This window comes from Protopterus annectens, chromosome 13.part0 (assembly GCF_019279795.1).
Source record: "Protopterus annectens isolate FY-2018-M chromosome 13.part0, PAN1.0, whole genome shotgun sequence".
Lineage (NCBI taxonomy): Eukaryota > Metazoa > Chordata > Ceratodontiformes > Protopteridae > Protopterus > Protopterus annectens.
The window spans coordinates 1,001,238,192-1,001,257,485 of record NC_056747.1 but is presented as its reverse complement, the minus strand read 5'-3'; the positions used below and the strand labels follow the sequence as shown (position 1 = coordinate 1,001,257,485).

Below are 19,294 nucleotides of genomic sequence, written 5' to 3'. Positions count from 1 at the left end.
ACCTTCATTTAGGGTTTATAGCAAAAGAAAAGAAATTATGGCAAAAATCAGAATGAGCAACTACAAAATGATAAGAGCTCTCTAATTAAGCTAAATAGGAAACTTAGACAACTAATTAAGGCCAATTACAAGGTCAAGATAGCCTCACAGACTAAAGACAGCCACATGGCCTTCTATGGCTGTGTCTGTAACCTCAAAGGCAGCACATGGCAGGCAGTGCACTGAATTGGTGGCCACTGGGGCCATCTTCACTGATCAGAGTAAAATAGTGAATCTGCTGACTGACCTTCACTCCCCCCTCTCTCTGCACCTTCCTTTATGAAATACCTATTAGTAAACCCCCCATAGCTATTAGCAGGGAGAAGGTCCTGGTAGTGCTCTCTAAGGCCATAAACAATTTCAATGAGCTCCTGTAATATCCCAGGTTGCTTCTAAATAGCTTGAAATATGACCTATGAGGAGCACTCAAGTCACTTTTTAACTATAGCCTCAAAACAGGTTTTGTACAATGAAAATGAAGGACTACAGTGGTTATCCCACTTCACATGGGTGGACCATCAACTGACATTGGAAACTACAGACTGATTAGACCGAGTAGTCTTATATGCACAGCCATGGAACAAATGATCATGGAAATGATCAACAAAGATATAAGCAACCTTTGTACACTGGACTCAACCCAATTTGGCTTTGTAAAGGGAAGATCACGCCTACTAAACCTAGTGAACTTCTCTGAGAACATCTCCAAGGCAATGGATAAGGGAAAATGGTATATTCCACCTACTTTGACCTGGCTAATATTTTAATCCTATGATCCACAAGTGTATAGTTGACAAACTCACTGAGCTGGGCATAATCCCCTACATAATTTGCTGGATTGCCAGCTGGTTCACAGAGAGGACCTACAAAGTCAGGATTGGTGAGACCACCTCTGCTAAGATATCAGTCACCAGCAGGGTACCTCAGGGTTCTGTACTGGGATGCTTCTATTTGGCATCTACTTCACAGAGGTAAAGGCTAATGTTAAGGGCCTTTGGCTGACCAAGTTCACCGACAACTGCAAATTGGGAGCTCTCATAGATTCACCTGTGACACAAACATCTTATAAGAGGGTTTAACACCGACAAATTTCTGGTGCCAATGTCACAGATTAAAACTCAATGCCAAGAAATGCATTATTATGCCTTTTGGGAAAACAGACAGTCAGGCTAATTTCTCCATTGATAAGACATCCCTAAGGGTTGATCCTGTAGTCACAGATATGGGAACTTATGTAGACTGTAATCTGGAATTTGACCAACATGTGACCAAGGTCATATGAAAATCTTTCTACGTTGCCCAACTTATAAGTAAGGACATGGCATCCAGGTCCAGGAAGTCATAATGCCACTTTATTCGGCCTTTATCAAACGCATGATTGAGTATAATGTCCCTTCAGCATGTACCTGACCAGACATAGGCAACAGTTGGAATGCTCACAAAGGTCCCTTACCAGGAGAATCCAGAGTATAAACACATTATCATATACAGATTGCTTTAAAGTCCTGACTCTGTACTTGCTGTCCTACAGGTTACTCACAGGCAGCCTATGTCTGGCATAAAAGGCATCCTCAGGTACAGCTCTGATGGACTTTTTGCACATATGCAAAATGAACAGCATCAGTACCTCTAGATCTAGGGATTTAAATTTTGCTTATGACATAAATTGGATATGTTTGCAAATCAGATATGTGTAATAGTGGATTCCATTGCTCTGGAACAGGTTTCCATCTACGTGAAGCAGAGTCCATCCTTAACCCTATTTAAATGAAACCTTGAGAAATGGATGGAAAATTGGAAATTCACACTTGGGTCTAGACTCATGTCTCTAATAGACAGATATGGTTTACTATCATATAGATGACACTCAAAAGATCTACCCGCCTTAAATGTCGAGTAAAAGGTTGAAAATGTAAAGTCGAGAAGGTCAGAATGTCGCAAACACACTTCCTGTTGCAAATTCGACCTTTCTTGACATCCGTGGTGTGCAGTCTGACACTGCACACCATGTTACATTATGATTTTGCAGGGGGGGCTGTGACCCCCTGCACCCCTCCTGGGGGGCTGTGCCCCCACATCCCCTGCACATAATGTATTCCAACTCCAAGATTGCACTATAGTGGGGAAAAGGGTAAATTTCTCGATCCCCATTGTACCGCAATTTCTAGTTAAAAGACAGACTTCATCTTTGTGAATGCACTGAGCATTCACTGAAATCAGACTTGCACAACTGAAGGATCAGCAACACAGGTCGGTCAACCATTATTCGACAACCCATGGTCACCAAAACTTCCCTCGGCATTTTAAATGTAAACTGACAGAGACACACCACCACCCCTACCCGCACACACATAACCATTAGGAACTTCATAATTAACATAACCCACCCCTAACTGCTCATGGTACACAAGGACACAATTGGGTTGGGTTGCATGGCTAGGCTTATAAAGGCCATTGTGGTCATTAGTCTAGTATAGGCTTATGAACATATGAACTTACTAATTTCTGACAAAGGGAGACTGCTAGCCTGAAAGCTTGAATAATTGTAAAACCTCTACTGGTTAAATAAATGGAATCACTTCACCTCTATGTTCCATTCCTTCTGTGTTAGAAGTGGGGAGGATTTTTGTTTTTATTCATATAGAAGTTGTCACATTCTTCTCTTTAAGTAAGCCAATGTGTCCAATGAGCATTTCTGCTGTTCATCTTTTAGTTACTGGGTGTACCACTTTTAATCATTTTTCAGTGCTGCACGGAATGCAGTGTCATCCAGAAAGGAATATGTGTGCACCAGACAACAACAATGAACAGCCCACACAGCTCCATATATATGGGAATGGTTCAGAACAACCCAGCCTGATCCAGTGATATCTTGCCCTTATATAACAGGTAGTGCTGACCCACAGTTGTGAGTTAGACAAGCTGTTATTTGCAGGTGTCAAGAATAATTGGTGAGATGCTTTAGCAAATATTTGCTAATTTGCACAGTTCCTCAGTACAGGACTACTATAGTTTCTGAATGGTTCTCCCAAGCAATCTGATGTTGTAGGTTTACATTTCATAGGTTCTTACTAAGTTTACACCCAAGAAGACCAATGGGAAGCTCAGCAATTTCACCCAATATTGATGAGAAACATGTTCCACATTAAGTAGACTTTCTCCATATATCCCCAGTGAAAATGTATGATTCTCCATTTAGTCATCCAGACTTGTTTTAAAGGATGGTAGGAAAGTATTCTACTTGAAAGGCAAGAGCATCCTTTTCCAGAAAGGAGGATATGTTACGTGAGGTATCTGTTATGCCATCTAGTGATGTTGATATGGTAGTAGAGCTTTGGGTCTCTACAGTGGGTGTTTGCTTTACCACTTTTCCTATTTATTTGAAGGAGTTCACAGAGTGCTGGGTCAGTCATACCATGAAAGGCTAAGTAAATCCCATACACTCAGGAGTCTGTACTACAATGAGTATGCTGACATGGCTTTTAGCCTTTCAGAGAAGCTAAGGGTACTGAGAAGTGAAAGCTTTTTGGTCAGGAAACACAGATCTCTGAAGCTGTTTTAAGTGCTTATCGTGATACATGTGGAAAGGTGCATTATATTCAATGATGGGTCTAACAAGGGATGAATAATGTGGGACTATAACTTCTCTGGATCTTGAAAAGATGTGTCAAATTATAAATTGTAGAATTTCTAACCATCACAGAGATGCGATGGTGAAAGGAGAGTGTTATCAGCATATGTACTCAAGTCCTTGATGGCTTGTCAAATTTGGAATGTTATCTGTATGGTAGTAGTTATACTATGTTTATGAAAGGAAACTATGTTGCATTTCTTGGTGTTGAGGGTAAACCCATGATTAATACACTAAGCATTTCTTTGGTCCAGCCCTTGCTGGAGAATTTCAGTATCAGAATAGGATTTGATAACTACCCTCTGTTTGCAGTCATCACAAACTTGGTTAGCCACAGTCCCTTAATATCAGCTTTTATGCAGGAGCAATATATGTCAATAAGAAGGATTCTGACATCACAAATGGAGCATGGCATGATATGCACCTGTCCTGCATACCTGTACAGGACAGCTAATGAAAAATGAATAATAAGAAACATCATGGAATTTGTGCAACAAAAGTAGACTCATATTGAGCGTATTTATAAGTCAGCACTGCACACCTTATTTTATAGAAAATGTATACTGGAGACTTTACTGTCTAAGTACTAACAGCTTGTGAAAAGTAGCAAATTATTTATGCATAGTGATTATTTTTTGTTATTAGTAATGTTTTCAACCACTTAATCACATATACTACCTGTGGCTAGAAGCAAGGTTTTCTGATTCTGGTCCACTATGGCCATGAGATGCTAGTTAACTATGAATTAGTTCAAGTACTCCTCATGAAGAAAGCAATTTATTAGAATCTCAGTTACTGTCTAAATCCTGGGCTTTAGTTTGCAGTTGTGTTAAACTTCACCATATATGAAGTTACACACCAATTATTTTCTGTTTTGTGAATTACTTTATTACCTGTTGGAGTTGTACTTGTTACATTTGGTTTAATTTATTCATATTCTCCCTATCAGGGCTACATAATATCCAACTGGATTTTTCCAGCTTACCAAGGTAGCAAATGAATACATAGAGAAAAAACATAAGAAAGTTTGAAATTAAAAATAAATGCAATATACTTAGTGCCTTCCAGCCTTAGTAGGCATCTGCAAACTTTGACAGCTTTGTCATTGATGTTATTCTTACCTTTTCATTGTACCATTTCTCAGCATCTCGCCGGATTTGCTCCATCATTGCATTGTACTGTTGTCTGCATGCATCCATTTCATCTTGGAGGTTAATTTGGGGGGGAGCATCGAGTTCTACATTTACCTGGCCACTGATTCCACTGCTGGCAGATTTCATGTCCTGAGAACAGAAACACATAGAAAAATTGATTAAATATTTTTGTTTCTAAGTTTCAAATTCACAACACCCAAAGTTGCAGCAGAGAAATAGCTTTCATCAAAATATTTTCCGAGATTGCTTTAGTTATTTACCCTATAGGTTCATAGGTATATACTAGGCTAAGGCTACTAGGGATTTTTAAAACCTAGACATGCATCACAAATCTCTGACAAGTTCTGGTACCCTTGATAAGTGTAAGCAGGGGCTTTGAAGATAAAATATTTACAAGACGGGCCTGGGAGATGAACCATTTACAGGTGTCCATTAGAGACAAAAGATGCCAAATCAGGGATGAATTTCCTGTTCCCCACCAAATTGTCCAAGTTACAGTTGAATTGTGTTAGGGAGGGACTCTGCTTCACATGGATGGGGGTCCTGTTCCAGAGAGGGGGTAGTCTTTGGGATTCATTGCTATGTCTCTAGCAGGTCCAGTTTATATCACAATCAAGGCTTAAGTTTTTAGAATGGGTAATTCTGGTGTTGTTTGTTGTACAGGTATACAGAATGTCCATCAAGGTGGGATCACATAATGCCTTTTATGCCAAGCTGCAGGAGTCGAAATACAGGGATAGGGCTTTGAGGCAGTCTACATAGGACATGTTACTTATACACTTATACCCTGTATTTTTTTTTCTTTTAGTGAGTAACCTCTCTGGCTGTTCCAGTTGTTGGATGTATCTGGTTAGGTAGATACCAAAAGGGGAACTGCACTCAATGATAGGTTTGATGAATGCTGAACACAGTAGAACAATGACATCCCTGGACCTAGATGACATACCTTTGCTTATAAGTTACACAGCATAGAATGATCTACTGTAGACATGTGGTGGTCAAAGGCTAGATTACTGTCTATGTGTGTCCCAGGTCCCTGACTACTGGGTCAATTCTTAAACTTGTCAATATAATAGTTATCAGGGGTATATGACTTCCAAAGGACACATTTATGCATTTGCTGATATTTAGTTTTGTCTTTGTCAATCCTTCTTGGAAAACATTAGTGTTGGTGGGGGATTCTGTGACTGATCTTTCCTTGCAATCATCTCCAAATCTGGTCACCCAGAGGCCCTTGATGTTGACCTTGACTTCAGAGAAGTACATGTCAATAATGAGCAGTTCCAGGACCAATCCGTGAGGGACTGTGTTTATGACTAGCTCCTTTGCAGAGTTGGACTCCCCAATTCTAACTTCAATGGTGACATAAGGGTTTATACCCAAACTCTTGAATTTCACAACAATGTCCAAGTGGGGTATTGTGTCGAATGCCTTGTCCAGGTCAAGGTAAGCACTGTAAACCATTTTGCCTTCATCCATTGCTTTGCTGACTTTATCAAAAAAGTCCTCCAGGATGAGTAGGCATGGCCTGCTCTTGACAAAACCAAACTGGGTTGGGTATACTGTCTGGAGGTTTCCTATGTCATTAGTGATGATTTCCATGATGATTCTTTCCATGGCTTTGCATATTAGACTAGTGAGAATTATGGGTCTGTAGTGTCCAGGATCTGTAGATGGCCCGCTTTTGTGCTGAGGGATGATAGTTGCTGTTCTCCGTTCATGAACCATTAAGTCCCTTTGAGGGCTATAGTTAAAAAGTGATTCCAGAGGGTCTGCTGGGTTATATCACATGCTGTTTAAAAGGCAGCCTGGGATATTGGCTGGCCACATGGAGGTGGTGCTTTTGGCCTTAGAGAGTGCATTGAGGACATGTTCATTAGTGGTATTAGGGCGAGTAATATCTGACGGTATTTTCTGAGGGGAGGCGGGGGGGTTAAATTTGAATGGAATTTGTATGCTAGTAGGATTGTTATATCTTCTGGCTTCTCTCTTTTTTAATTTCTCCAAATCATTTGGGTTTCTTATACCATGACAGGAATGGACCCCATTCCTAAGTTAAAGTATCATTAAAGTTCATGAAATTAGTATTGTTTTAATCTTTGATGTCAGCCAGAAGTGCTTTTCACAGCATCCACAATGTGCCCAGTAATGACTCCTTCTGCAATTCGTATGGAGTTATATATATTGGTAACATATCTAAACTAAATAATTACTATTGGAACTGTCTGGTTATCTTTCTTCCACACTGCCCTCATTTCTGCTTGCAAATCCTTATATTTTATGACTTTGTATCTCTCTCATACCTCTCAACCCCTTAGAGCAAGAAATCTGGACAAAGCCATAAATAAAAAGTGGGACAAAGGACAAAAAAATAGGGACAATTTTTAAATATTGCTCTTACAAACTTAGAAAGTTAATATGATAACATGTTTTGCATTAACATGAATTTTCTGAAGGATATGAAGTCTGAAACTCAAATGTCTTGTCATTTTTTTCTAACTTCAGTGTTTAATGATTTGCCACTAATTTGCCAGAAAACTACAATTTTCTGAAAAATGGACTAAACATATGAGGCAAAAATTGGGATATTCTGCAAAAATCTGTACAATTGAGAGGTATGGTCTCTGTGTATGCAAGACACTGTAGTCACCGTGTGTAGCAATTTCAATGATCAATTCTACTTTTGTCTTCTTTTCATGGACCACTATATCTGGCTTTCTTGCATCTAACTTTTGAACTGTTGGTAATGGGTGATCCCATGTGATGTAGACTTCCATCATTTTCTATGATGCTTTGTGGCTCATGTTTCCAGTGTTTTTCAGCTGCTTCAGTATTATAATGTTTGCACAATCCTCAGTCAATAGTCTTGCCACATTATTATGCCTTTCAGTATACAGTCCTTCTGCCATTAATATATCACAACCAGCAATAAGGTGTGCAACTGTTTCCAATTCTGTTTTACAAAACCTACATTTGTCTCTTTCTCCTACATGTTCAATGGACTTTACAAACCTACATGTATGTAGCCCACTATCATGGGCTGCCAATATTAACCTTTCATCTTTTGGCTTGAATTCGCCTCTTCTTAACCATTCCTGCATTCAGTCCTGATCAACATGAAGTGCTTCCAGAAGTTTTCTATAGTTGCAACTATATTTATGCATTTCCCACATGTCTTCCATTCTCATCTGATCTTTCACTTTATATTCATTTTTTTTCTTTTTTTGGCACATTCAGTTGCTGCCTGATTTTTATCTGCTTCTGGTTTGATTTCCATTCCCACTTAATGCAGATATGCTTCTGTTAGACTAAGACGGAAAGTCGTCTTAATTTATTCTCCTCATGTTTCAAAACTTTCACTATGTTTAGGTCTTGCGAGGTCAACAGATGTGTAGGGAGTTCCACAATTGCAGATGTATACATGTAATCAATTTCAAGGAGCCCCATACCTCCTTTGGAATTGGCAATATATAATCTTGGTATGCACAGATTTCTATAAATCATTTGATGAGAATGAAGCATCCTTTTTGTTTTCCTGTCTAGTCTATCCAACAACTTTTGGGGCCAGTCAGCAACTACAAAACTGTAAGTTAGGACAGGAAGAGTAAATCGGTTTATAGCTTTTGTTCCTAGATGTCAAAGCTGGTTTCAAGATTAATTTAAGTCTTCTAAAATATTCCTTACTACATTTTATTTGCATTTGTTCATGTTTTGTTGTTGATCCTTCACCAGTTCCCAAATATTTATACACTCCCTCTTACTCAAGTTCTTTCATATTACATTCTTAACCCAAAGTGATTTTATCTTGGCTCAATATAGGTGGGTCCATTATCAATTAAGTCTGCACACAATTGTGCATTGCCTTTGAGGTTGCAGACATAGCTAAAGAATGCCTTGTGATTGCCCTTCACCTGGGAGGCAAAATTTACCTCAAATCTGCTTTGGTAGACTTTATTTGTCCTCTGAGTTGTTTGCTTTGTTTTATGAAAGTGCTTTTATTTGGTAACATTTGAAATGTTAGGACCCACTAGAGTGAGTCCAAAAACATGGAGACTGAATGGCCAAAAGATTGTACTTGTACATAGTAAGTCTGAGTTGACATTTCTTGGAATATTCCCTATTCTCCAAGGTATGAAGATCTTAGCCTTGGTACATATAAGTTTTGGGGGGGCTTGCTCCACACATGGGGGGGTGCAGCTGGTCTTGCCCCCCCCCCCAGAAAAATAAGTTTTAAGGAGAAGAGCAATTTTCTAGATTCGCTCTTCTCTGGGTTATTGGTCTGTTTTATCCTGGCTTTTTGGAGCTTGGCATTCCAAGTGATGACTTTTCAGTTGGGAACCCTTTTAATTCTGCTGAGTGCTACACCTCCTAATTTTTGCCATGATTTTCTTCCTTCTGTTATACCTATTGATGTTGTGATTCCACCAGGGTGGCTTGTTTATTGTGTTTGTTCTGTACTTATTATTGGTAGATACAGCTGCCTCTAACATGCGTGTACAGTTTGTTTTGTCTTTTCATGTAAACAGTTCTTCATAGGCAGCAGTGTTCTCAGGGTTTAGGGGGGCTTGAAATTTTTACAGGGTATCACATAATTGTAGGAATTTAGGCATAAGGTGGTTCCTGAACATTCCAGGGTTAACTGGGGTTCTCTGTTTAATTTTTCTTCAATGGAGATCAGCTTCTCACATATCTCCTCTCAGCTTTTCCCCTTTACCCTCCCATATTATTCAAGTCACAAACTGGCTTCCTCACCTCCTACAAAACCACACTTGACACCAGTATCCATCACCTAGGAATAAAAAACACTTCCCATGGTACTCCTTCCTCATTACCTTCCTACTCAGATATGGAGACATACATCCTAACCCTGGCCCACCCTCTAATCCTAACCAAGAGTAACCCCAAAAATGTAAACATACTTATGCTGAACCTTAGAAGTATATGTAATAAAATAGCTCCATTGCATGCCTGGATTGATCAAAATAAACCTGGCATGCTAGCCCTTACAGAAACATGGCTACACCCCGGTGTAACAAACTCAGAAATAATACTGCCAAACTTTGCAGTAACCAGAAGAGATAGATCTAAAAAAAAAGGGGAGGGATAGCACTTCTATATCCCTCTACACTCAACATCACACCCTACACCAGTAATATAAACATATTTTCCATTGCTGAGGTACTAATCTCCTTTTTGAACCTCAATATATCAAAAAGAATTTGCATAACAGTAATATATATCCCACCAGGTAATAATATACCAGTGTTGGAAAATATTTTATCCTGGACATCCCAAACAATAAACTTTGAAACCATAATCTTAAGAGACGTAAATATAGATTGGCAAACCATAGCATCCACCTCCCCCACAAATAATATAAAACTGTATGTTTTTTCTCAGCTTATCAATGCTCAAACAAGATACAAAAAAGATCTTACCTGCCAATCCACTTTAGACTGGATTCTAGTATCCCACCCTGCCAATTACCCCTCTTCTGGTACACTGTCTAACTCCCTGAGTGATCATCTACCAGCTTATTCCCTTATAGCAAGCTCCCAACAACTAAGAGTACACACTATAAAATCGGTTAGGAACTCAACAAATTTTTGTCGGCATAAAATCTACAATCTCCTACAGGAAATAGACTGGACACCCCTTAAACTACTACCCCTTAATGCTGCTGTACTATACATTAATAATACCCTCCTTCACATACTTAATACACCAGCTCCCATTCGTATGAAAAGAATCAAAAAGAACTCAGCACCATGGCTCTCTAAGGAATGTAAACACCTGACAAAGCAAAGGGACCTACCCTGGCCAACCTGGAAACAAAACAAAAATGAACAAAATCATGTTCATTTCAAAACACTACATAACAAAGTGACAACACTAATCAACAGAGATCAGAAGTCATATTATTCCCAGCTTCAATTCCAGCATAAAATCAACCCCAGTAAATTTTGGCACTCCATATCTTCTCTACTTAACCCTGGAAGAAAAGGAGAGCACACCCTATCACCAGATACCCCTCTATCACAAATAGCCAAAAACTTTAACAAGCAATTCATAAAATCAATTTCAGACTTATTAACTAACATCCCTAACGCCAGGCCCCCCACCCTTCAACCTATTCAGACACCAACCCCAGGCCATCAACTACTTCTAACCTTGTCATAAATAACCCCCCTACTCAACAAAATGTCATACAAACCCCATTCTCATTTCAGCCCATACCCACTGACACCATTAAGAAACTGCTACAAAATCTAAAACCCTGCTCTATCTCAGCTGATAATCTCCCCCCACACTACCTCAATATGGCTACTAACTCAGTTGCCTACCCAATCAGTATCCTTATAAATACGTCTTTATCCAAATCAGAAGTACCTATCATTTGGAAATAATCTTACATCACCCACATCCACAAAGGAGGCAACTCTTTTGATCCATCCAATTTCCGTCCTATATAGATGTTGTCACCCATATCCAAAATTCTTGAGAGAGGTATCCATCAGCAGGTATGCAATATCTATTGCAAAACAACCTTTTAACCAAAACTCAACATGGCTTCCAACCTAGACACAGCACAGCTACAGCCCTATTATCTTTCACAGACACTGTGAACAAGGCCAGAGATACAAAATGCTATACAGCCTCAGTATTCCTTTATCTCTCCAAGGCCTTTGACACAGTATCTCACTGCTTACTTTTTAACACACTGTCTAACCTAGGTTTCTCACATAATACAGTAAAATGGTTTCAGAGCTACCTCAAGGATCGTAAACAAGCAGTGAAATGGTCCAATGAACTCTCACCCTTCCTCCACAACCCTACTGGAGTCCCCCAAGGCTCTATCCTAGGACCACTACTCTTTAACATTTTCACAAACAACCTTCACACTGCCTCTCACCCTGGGACCCTCATTCAGTACTCTGATGATTCCACCATAATGTGCACTGCTCAATCACTACCAGCACTACTTTCAAAAACTCAACAGTCCTTTACTGCAGTTGAATCCTGGCTAAGAAATGCTCAACACTTTCTTAATCCAAAGAAGACAAAACTAGTACTCTTTCATCCCAAAAATACTTCCCCTGTCACTGATCATTTCAAAACCCTGACATCTTACAACATTGTCACTGAAATAGTGCAGGTAACCAAACTTCTAGGTGTTATCATTGACAATAAACTTTCATTTGACCCTCATATACAGCAAAATATAAAGAAAACTCATCAAAAACTGGGACTCATATAGAAACAAACATTTCTTTACTGCAGCAACCAAAACTACCCTTGCAAAAACATTTTTACTTCCCTCTCTTCTTTATGGTGCCCTTATCTTAACTGACTTACAAAATACTACCCTAAGCAAGTTGAAACAGTGCTACAACAAAGTTGCAAAGTTTGCCACAAACTCTAAATATCACACACACCACTGTAAACCACTCCTAGAATTAAACTGGCTAGAACTCCCCAACCAACTTGCCTTTATTCAGCTATCCACCTTACACAATCCCCGGGATTCATGAAGCTTGCGCCAGGCACAGGCGTAGCATAGGCGGTATAATGCCAAATATGGCCGCCGAGCGATTCAGGTACCATCCAATTCCACGTGCACTACCAGCGTATGCCAGATCTGCGCAGCTCTCGGTGTAGGTATGCAAATCACCCCATGCACAGTACTGCAGCATGCAAATGAAGGTACATAGCGATTCATTAAGTGGCATAGGCATAGCGTAAGCCTACAGAAATGTAAATCAAAAAAAAAAAAAACGGTTTACATTTTGACAAACAGAACATCGGAGCCTTGAAAGCGGACCAGACTCATGTATTACAAAGTAAATATATGCCAATGGCTAAATATACAGCCCATGGCATAAGAAAAGATGCACAATACATAAAAAATAACATTTAATGTCATGGCCACAGTAACGCAAAGTACAACCATAGGGCATGTGTGTGCAAAAGGGAACACAAAGAAAATATATACAAATGTCATAAAATAGCAATGTAACATAAATCATGATTTCACCATAATAGTCAATGGTATGCATGCTACACCACAACCAAGCTGTAAGGGTTGCTAAGGGCCTGTGACAGTGTTTGGTGCGGTAACTATGAATTAGTAGTCAATACCATGCAAATGAGGCAAGTAATAGTGACTTGCAAATGTCCCGCCGGCCTAAGGATGTACCATACGGTGCAGCGCTACAAAACTGGGGAGTGGTCTGGAAGAATACATGACATCAGCTGTGGGGTGTGCCACTGCAGCTGTAAGCACATTGGAGCAATGCAAATCCAGACTACCCATTGCTAAGCAAAGCCACAGGACAGGGGCATGGATGTAGGTATTGCTTTGCTTAGCTGAGAGCACACATGGTGCCCGAAAGCGCATGTGTACGTGGATGAAAACATGCACGAAACCCGGTAAGTAGACGCATGCGCTGTGCACCACAGCCCAAAAAGGAAGTTTAGGGGAAGACAATAAGGAAATGCCGCAGTAGGGTAATTGGAGTACAACTGAGCAATTAACATCTATTAACTCACAGTGGGCCATTGACGGCAGCTAACAAGGCTGCTAGCAGCAACCTGCAGAACAGGATAGGGGAGGTGTCGGATTGCAAAGAAAAGAGAACTGTAACCGCTGAGCAAAGCAAACCTGCAGTAGATCAGCAATAGAACACATTTTGCAAGACAATCCTGGTTCGGGAAAGTACAAAACAAGAAAGCAGGCTGCTGGATGCATGCCAGACAATGGGAGGGGAATCGTTAAGAAAAGTTGAGGCAAGGGCAAGAGGTAATCCATGGCAGCTAAATGTAATTCAACACCAAAGGCAGCACAATAGCAGTACCTGTGGTAAAACACAAGATACCCTGCAGCTCCGAATGTACATACACACCCTATGACATCATCAGTGTTCAAAGCACAATAGTATAAAGTGTGAAGGCACCTCACACCCACTTGTGTATTCCCAAACACTGCACCATTGGTGTAAACAGATGGGGAACTTTTACAATGTACTTGTTGGGAGCTGCCATAGCTGTGATTCATCAGCATGTGTTGGAGACTGAAGGTGTTCTGGAGGATGATGCTGACAACCACCTCAGGCCCCAGAGGAGGAGAAGAGTGTTCAGACCAAGGGTAACCTACCAGGGGCTACATGATCTGGAGATAGTAGACGGGGTGGACAGGGACATCATACAGCAAATAGGTGAGCTGTGCCGGCCACGCCTGAGATCTAGAAACAACAGAGGGGAACCCATCCCAGTGGACACGAAGGTATGTGTAAGCTTGAGAATACTAGGCACAGGTACCTCTCAAAGGACAACTGGAGATATCATGGGGATCTCACAGGCATCAGCATCCAGGGTACTCCACCAGTTCCTGGATGCCATGTTACCACATGCTAGTGAGCATATATACTTCCCCCAAACTCAGGAGGAGTTGGCCAGCAATATGCGTCTCTTCCACCATGTGGCACACTACCCTAAGGTACTGGATGCAATAGACTGCACACACATACATATCAAGTCACCACCCAGTGAGCATGGTAGGCGCTACATAAACTGTAAGGGATACCACTCCATCAACTGTCAGGTCATGTGCAATGCCCAGGGCATTATCCTGGATGTGTGTGCTGGCAGCCCTGGAAGCTACCATGACTCCCTCATCTGGCATACCTTACAGCTGTATCAGGTATTTGTCAGGGGGGACATCCCATATGGCCACCTTGTGGGGGATGCTGGCTATGCACTGGAGCTGTGGATGATGACTCCCATCAGAAATGCATGCACACCCATGCAAGAACACCATAATGAGGCGCACGCACAAACCAGAATCATCATAGAGCATGTGTTTGAGATGCTGAAATCACGGTTCCGTTGCTTGGACATATCTGGTGGAACCTTGCAGTACTCTCCAGGCACGTGTGCCCACATATTCATAGTATGTGCCATGCTACATAATATGATCCTGTGGAAACAGCTGCAGCAGGGACATAATGGTGAAGGCCCTCACAGCCCACCGCAATTGCCAAGGCCATCACAGCCACAGAGGGATTCAGACCACAAACCCCTGTGCCAGCCCCAGTAGGCAGATGGTGGCGTGCCCAATATGCCCACACCTTGGTAAAGAGGGAACGTATAGCACATACACTGAGAGTGTATGCCCCTACGGACTGACACACTTCTCCACCTGCACACACAGTAAAACGGATGGCACACACACATGACCACCTGCAAATTGTAATGTATAGGTGGCCTACTGTGTGAATCCTACATAGGCAGCCCTCAACTATTCCACACACAACAGCTATTGGAGCAAGGATAGTCAACACCTGAACAGTAAACGAAGCTAACAGCATATGTTGATACTGTATGTATAGGTTCCTAGGTACATCAGTAGGCACATGCCCGATTGTCAGAGGCCATTCAGCAGCCTAGGCAAAATGGGTCTGCTATCGCCACCCCATCGACTAACCAACTGTCCCTCTGTGGAGCAGAGCCAATTGTGGGATCCATGTGTGTAACCACTGTTCCCCACCTACTCTGCATGGATTCCCTGGTGTGTTAATGAGGGCCTCCATATAATGTAATTAGGGATGTAGTGCAAAAGCATGGGGAGTACCCATGACAGGTATCTGCCACCCCAGTATTCTCCAGTTATGGTTACGTCAAGGTGTAGCACATTACAGTGTGTGGCTCACTCTGACATAGATTCCCAATGCTGGAGCTCATCCATTAAGCATCACTTGGACATACCATTAATTGGTATCATCCATATGTAAACTAACTGAGTTACACATTTGACTGCAGTATGGAGGAACAGCCATAGTACAGTCCACATACAAAACACCATAACACTTGTACAAATCCCAGATGATCAAGTGGTAAAGCCACTGACTGTGTCATGTATGTACCCGGTTCCACGTCCTGCAAGGTCCGTTACGTAATCCCGATGGCACGAATAATGGATGTTGGATACAGGTCATTAGACCACGTTTAAGCACATGTTAGCGGGTTTATGCGGCGGCAAGTGACGGTAAGCATCGTTTAAACATGACTACATGGATATGAGCAAAACAGGTCTAAGCTTTGCCGAATTTCGCGCAGATCATGATCAAAGATGTCCAGAACAGGTGAAACCAGCATTATTCATCCTTGTACTAATAGTGCCTGCTCTGAGAGGTAAAATGACCACTGGCAGGAGTAGAACACGCAACCATGTACACAATCACCTACCAATAAGCTACCAGAGATGTACCAACGGCAGGTGTGTATTGTGACAGGTTAAAACACAAAAGGACGGAGTTCAGCAAACAGTATACACTGCCATGTACCCAACGAAAGGTGTGTACACGCTCTCTCCCTCTCCCTGTCTATATATATATATATATATATATATATATATATATATATATATATATATATATAATAGAGATAGAAAGGGTGATAGAGAGATATATGTCGATACATACAGATATACATATATCTGCGAATATATAGACAGGTTAATGACTTGTACACAACCATGGAGGTACAAATAAATAGGATACTGCCAACTACTGAATGCTTTACATACCGACATGCATAATCACAAGGCTTAAAGACCGAAAGATCACAGTACCGGAATACTATAACCGCAAGCGAGTAATATTATCACAATGTTAAGGGACATTTAGTTATTGCTGCTGTTGCTGTGGTCCAGGTAGGTACTGTGTTTAAGTGTGGTTTTGATTGCTGTAGTGTGTGTAAGTGCGTGTTGAGAGTGCAGTGTGAGTTTCCGTGGGACTGTAATGTGTGTGTGTGTGTGTTTGCATCGTGTGTCTGTTCGTGCAAACTCGGTGGTAGATTATTCAAGTAGTTGTGGTCATAGCTGGCCTTAGGCATACGGTTACCACCTGTCCCACTTTGAGAGGGACAGTTCCTCTTTGGGCAGTTGTGTCCTGACAACAAATACTAAAAAGGGCAAATGTACCGAGATTGTAGGACATAATGATGTCCCATATATTATGTAATAGTTGCATTAAATAGTTACTTCTGTATCTAAAATACGTAAATTGTACAAGAAACATAATAAGCAACTAAAGTGCTACAAGAATAAGGTTTTATTTAGGGCAACATCAAGTTCTATCCTTTGTACTGACAGTGGATATGTGTCGGCCTCTAAACCCCGATGTGTGCCCTGCAAATGTCCCACTATGGCCATTTGAAAAGGTGGCAACCCACGCCAAAGAGGTTGAGTCACCAACACAACTGCAATGAGTGCAAATATCTGTGACAGAAATACACAAGACAGCTTTCATGTAGCAACATTTCATTACATACCGATGTATTTCGGAGGGATTGAAGGATCAACATCACCTGCATGCTATATAGGAACCAATTAACAATGGCTTAATGAATAAGCCTGCAATAACCATAGTATTAGTCTATTAAATGACAGGTCTTCAATTAGGGAAAGGGCCCCCACACACATATGGAATATGTATAAATGCAGTCCCCAGAAACCTTTATCTGCTATGTACACCCACCTACATCTCCCCCACACCTGAAACAATTGCAATACAGACTGTAATAACATCACAAACATCCACTCATTCAATGACATCTGCAGAAGTGTTAACATACCATGTGAGAGACACACTTGTAATGGCGCCATGTGAAATCGTTGCTGTTGTACAATTGAACAGATGCCGATGTTACAGGTTTTGTTTACAATAGTCTTGTATCAGATGGTTGAGATAACAGCTACACTCACATGTAGAACTACATACTCCAGCCATCACACACAATCCACGGGGGACAGGAATTCAAAGTATCTGTGTCTCTCCATATAGCAGTTGCAATTCATCACAATAAAATACATCCAGACCGTCTCCCTCGAAGGTAGGGCAAAAGGACAACACCCAAGTAGAGTATTCAATTATACTCCACTGTTGCCATGTAATTGGCCAATGGAGTAGCTGCACAGCTGATGTGCATGTAATAATTTACTCCGGAACACCAATTGGTGGCAGAATACCACATGTTACAGGTATCCATGTATAAAACGATGGCTTGCCATACATTCAAACAGTATGCTCATACCATAGAACAGTTTAAAGGGGAAAGGAGTAACACAGATATTATTGTAAACTCGGACCACTAAGAAGGTATGTAGAAGACTCAGTATGTTATTGTATGTAGTGCCTGTTCTGTATTAATGAAAGTGTACGCAATGCATACAGTGGGAAAAGGTATTATGTAGTGATGTCTTGTTGAGCATAGTAACACTTGTAGAAATTATGTGTACTGCTGTGGGCCACAAGGTAAACACCTCATACACCACAAGGGATGCTACATAAGGGCTTTAAACATAACAATTCCACTCCAGCCACTGTCGGTGGTAGGATTTGTCCAACAAGTACGTGCCATAACAGGGGATAGTATATGTTGACATACTGTAACAGTAGGCATATGTATGGGCATATAATGAGAATAACATGCCTAAGGTGGTCCTGCTGTGCAATTATGCTTTGCATTATGGGATATGGTTTCAAAAATGTGAAAAGTACAGTATTGTAGGTAGATATGTCAAATATTTTACATAGCATTACTGTTATATTATGCAAACATAAGGTATGTCTATTGGAAGGTACAATACACAATAACAGGATACATATGTCTTGTAGTCACCAGACAGTGTAACAGCATGATAGCTAATTGAAATGGAAGAGCTACTCAATTATCCATGCACAAAGGACATGTAATAGCTTCATAGGTTCATAGTTAGGTACTATGCTGTCTGGCCAAGTCCCTTTGTAAGCCCAAATACAGTGTTTTCACTGGTGGTACCTCCCTAGGTTAGTGTCCTGTGCCTGTGAACAGCACAGCCATTTGTTTACTGCATCTGTGTACAGTACAGCCGCTGCAGTAATCCCTGGTGTACATGTCTGTTCCCCATCCACCCATTGAGGTATCTCATGAAGAGTGCTAGTGAGGGTCCCTGCCTGATGTACATAGGAATCATGTTCCAAAGCATGGTGAGTGTCCGTTTCAGGAATGTATCCCTCCAGCACGTGCTACTCATTGTTGCGTTTGGGTACATATTCCAGAGCATGTTGCTCTCAGTGGCTTTTCCTTATGTTGCTTATGTGGAGCATATCCATCAATATTGTTGTCGACATGGGCCTTGTCACCTCTGAGTATGCAGTATGCAAATGACTACAGTTGGGGTTTCAGTAGTTGTGCTGCATACGTCATCCGACGGAGGTGAGTAATATTGTTGGTGTGTTAATGTTGTGGTATTTAAAGCCGTTGCTGTTCTGTAAGGTACACCCCAAATGGGGTGTTGTACCCTTGAATGTGTTTCATAAGTCAGGAGTATAGAGGTACAATGGCAGCCTTTGTTCCGGCTACAAACCCATTACAGATTAGGGTGGCCATGTAGAAGGATATTCACGCCCCCTTGGCAATAAGGTTATCA

At 41.1% G+C, this 19,294-nt stretch overlaps 1 protein-coding gene across 1 annotated transcript in view; it reads right to left on the bottom strand.

The window, feature by feature from the left end:
* LOC122788073 (keratin, type I cytoskeletal 19-like) overlaps positions 1–19,294 on the bottom strand; it is a 154,571-nt gene that overhangs the window by 53,296 nt on the left and 81,981 nt on the right. The window contains exon 4 of the mRNA XM_044054996.1: positions 4,792–4,953. Coding sequence (XP_043910931.1) covers positions 4,792–4,953 — 162 coding nt within the window. The remainder of the gene's footprint in view (positions 1–4,791; positions 4,954–19,294) is intronic.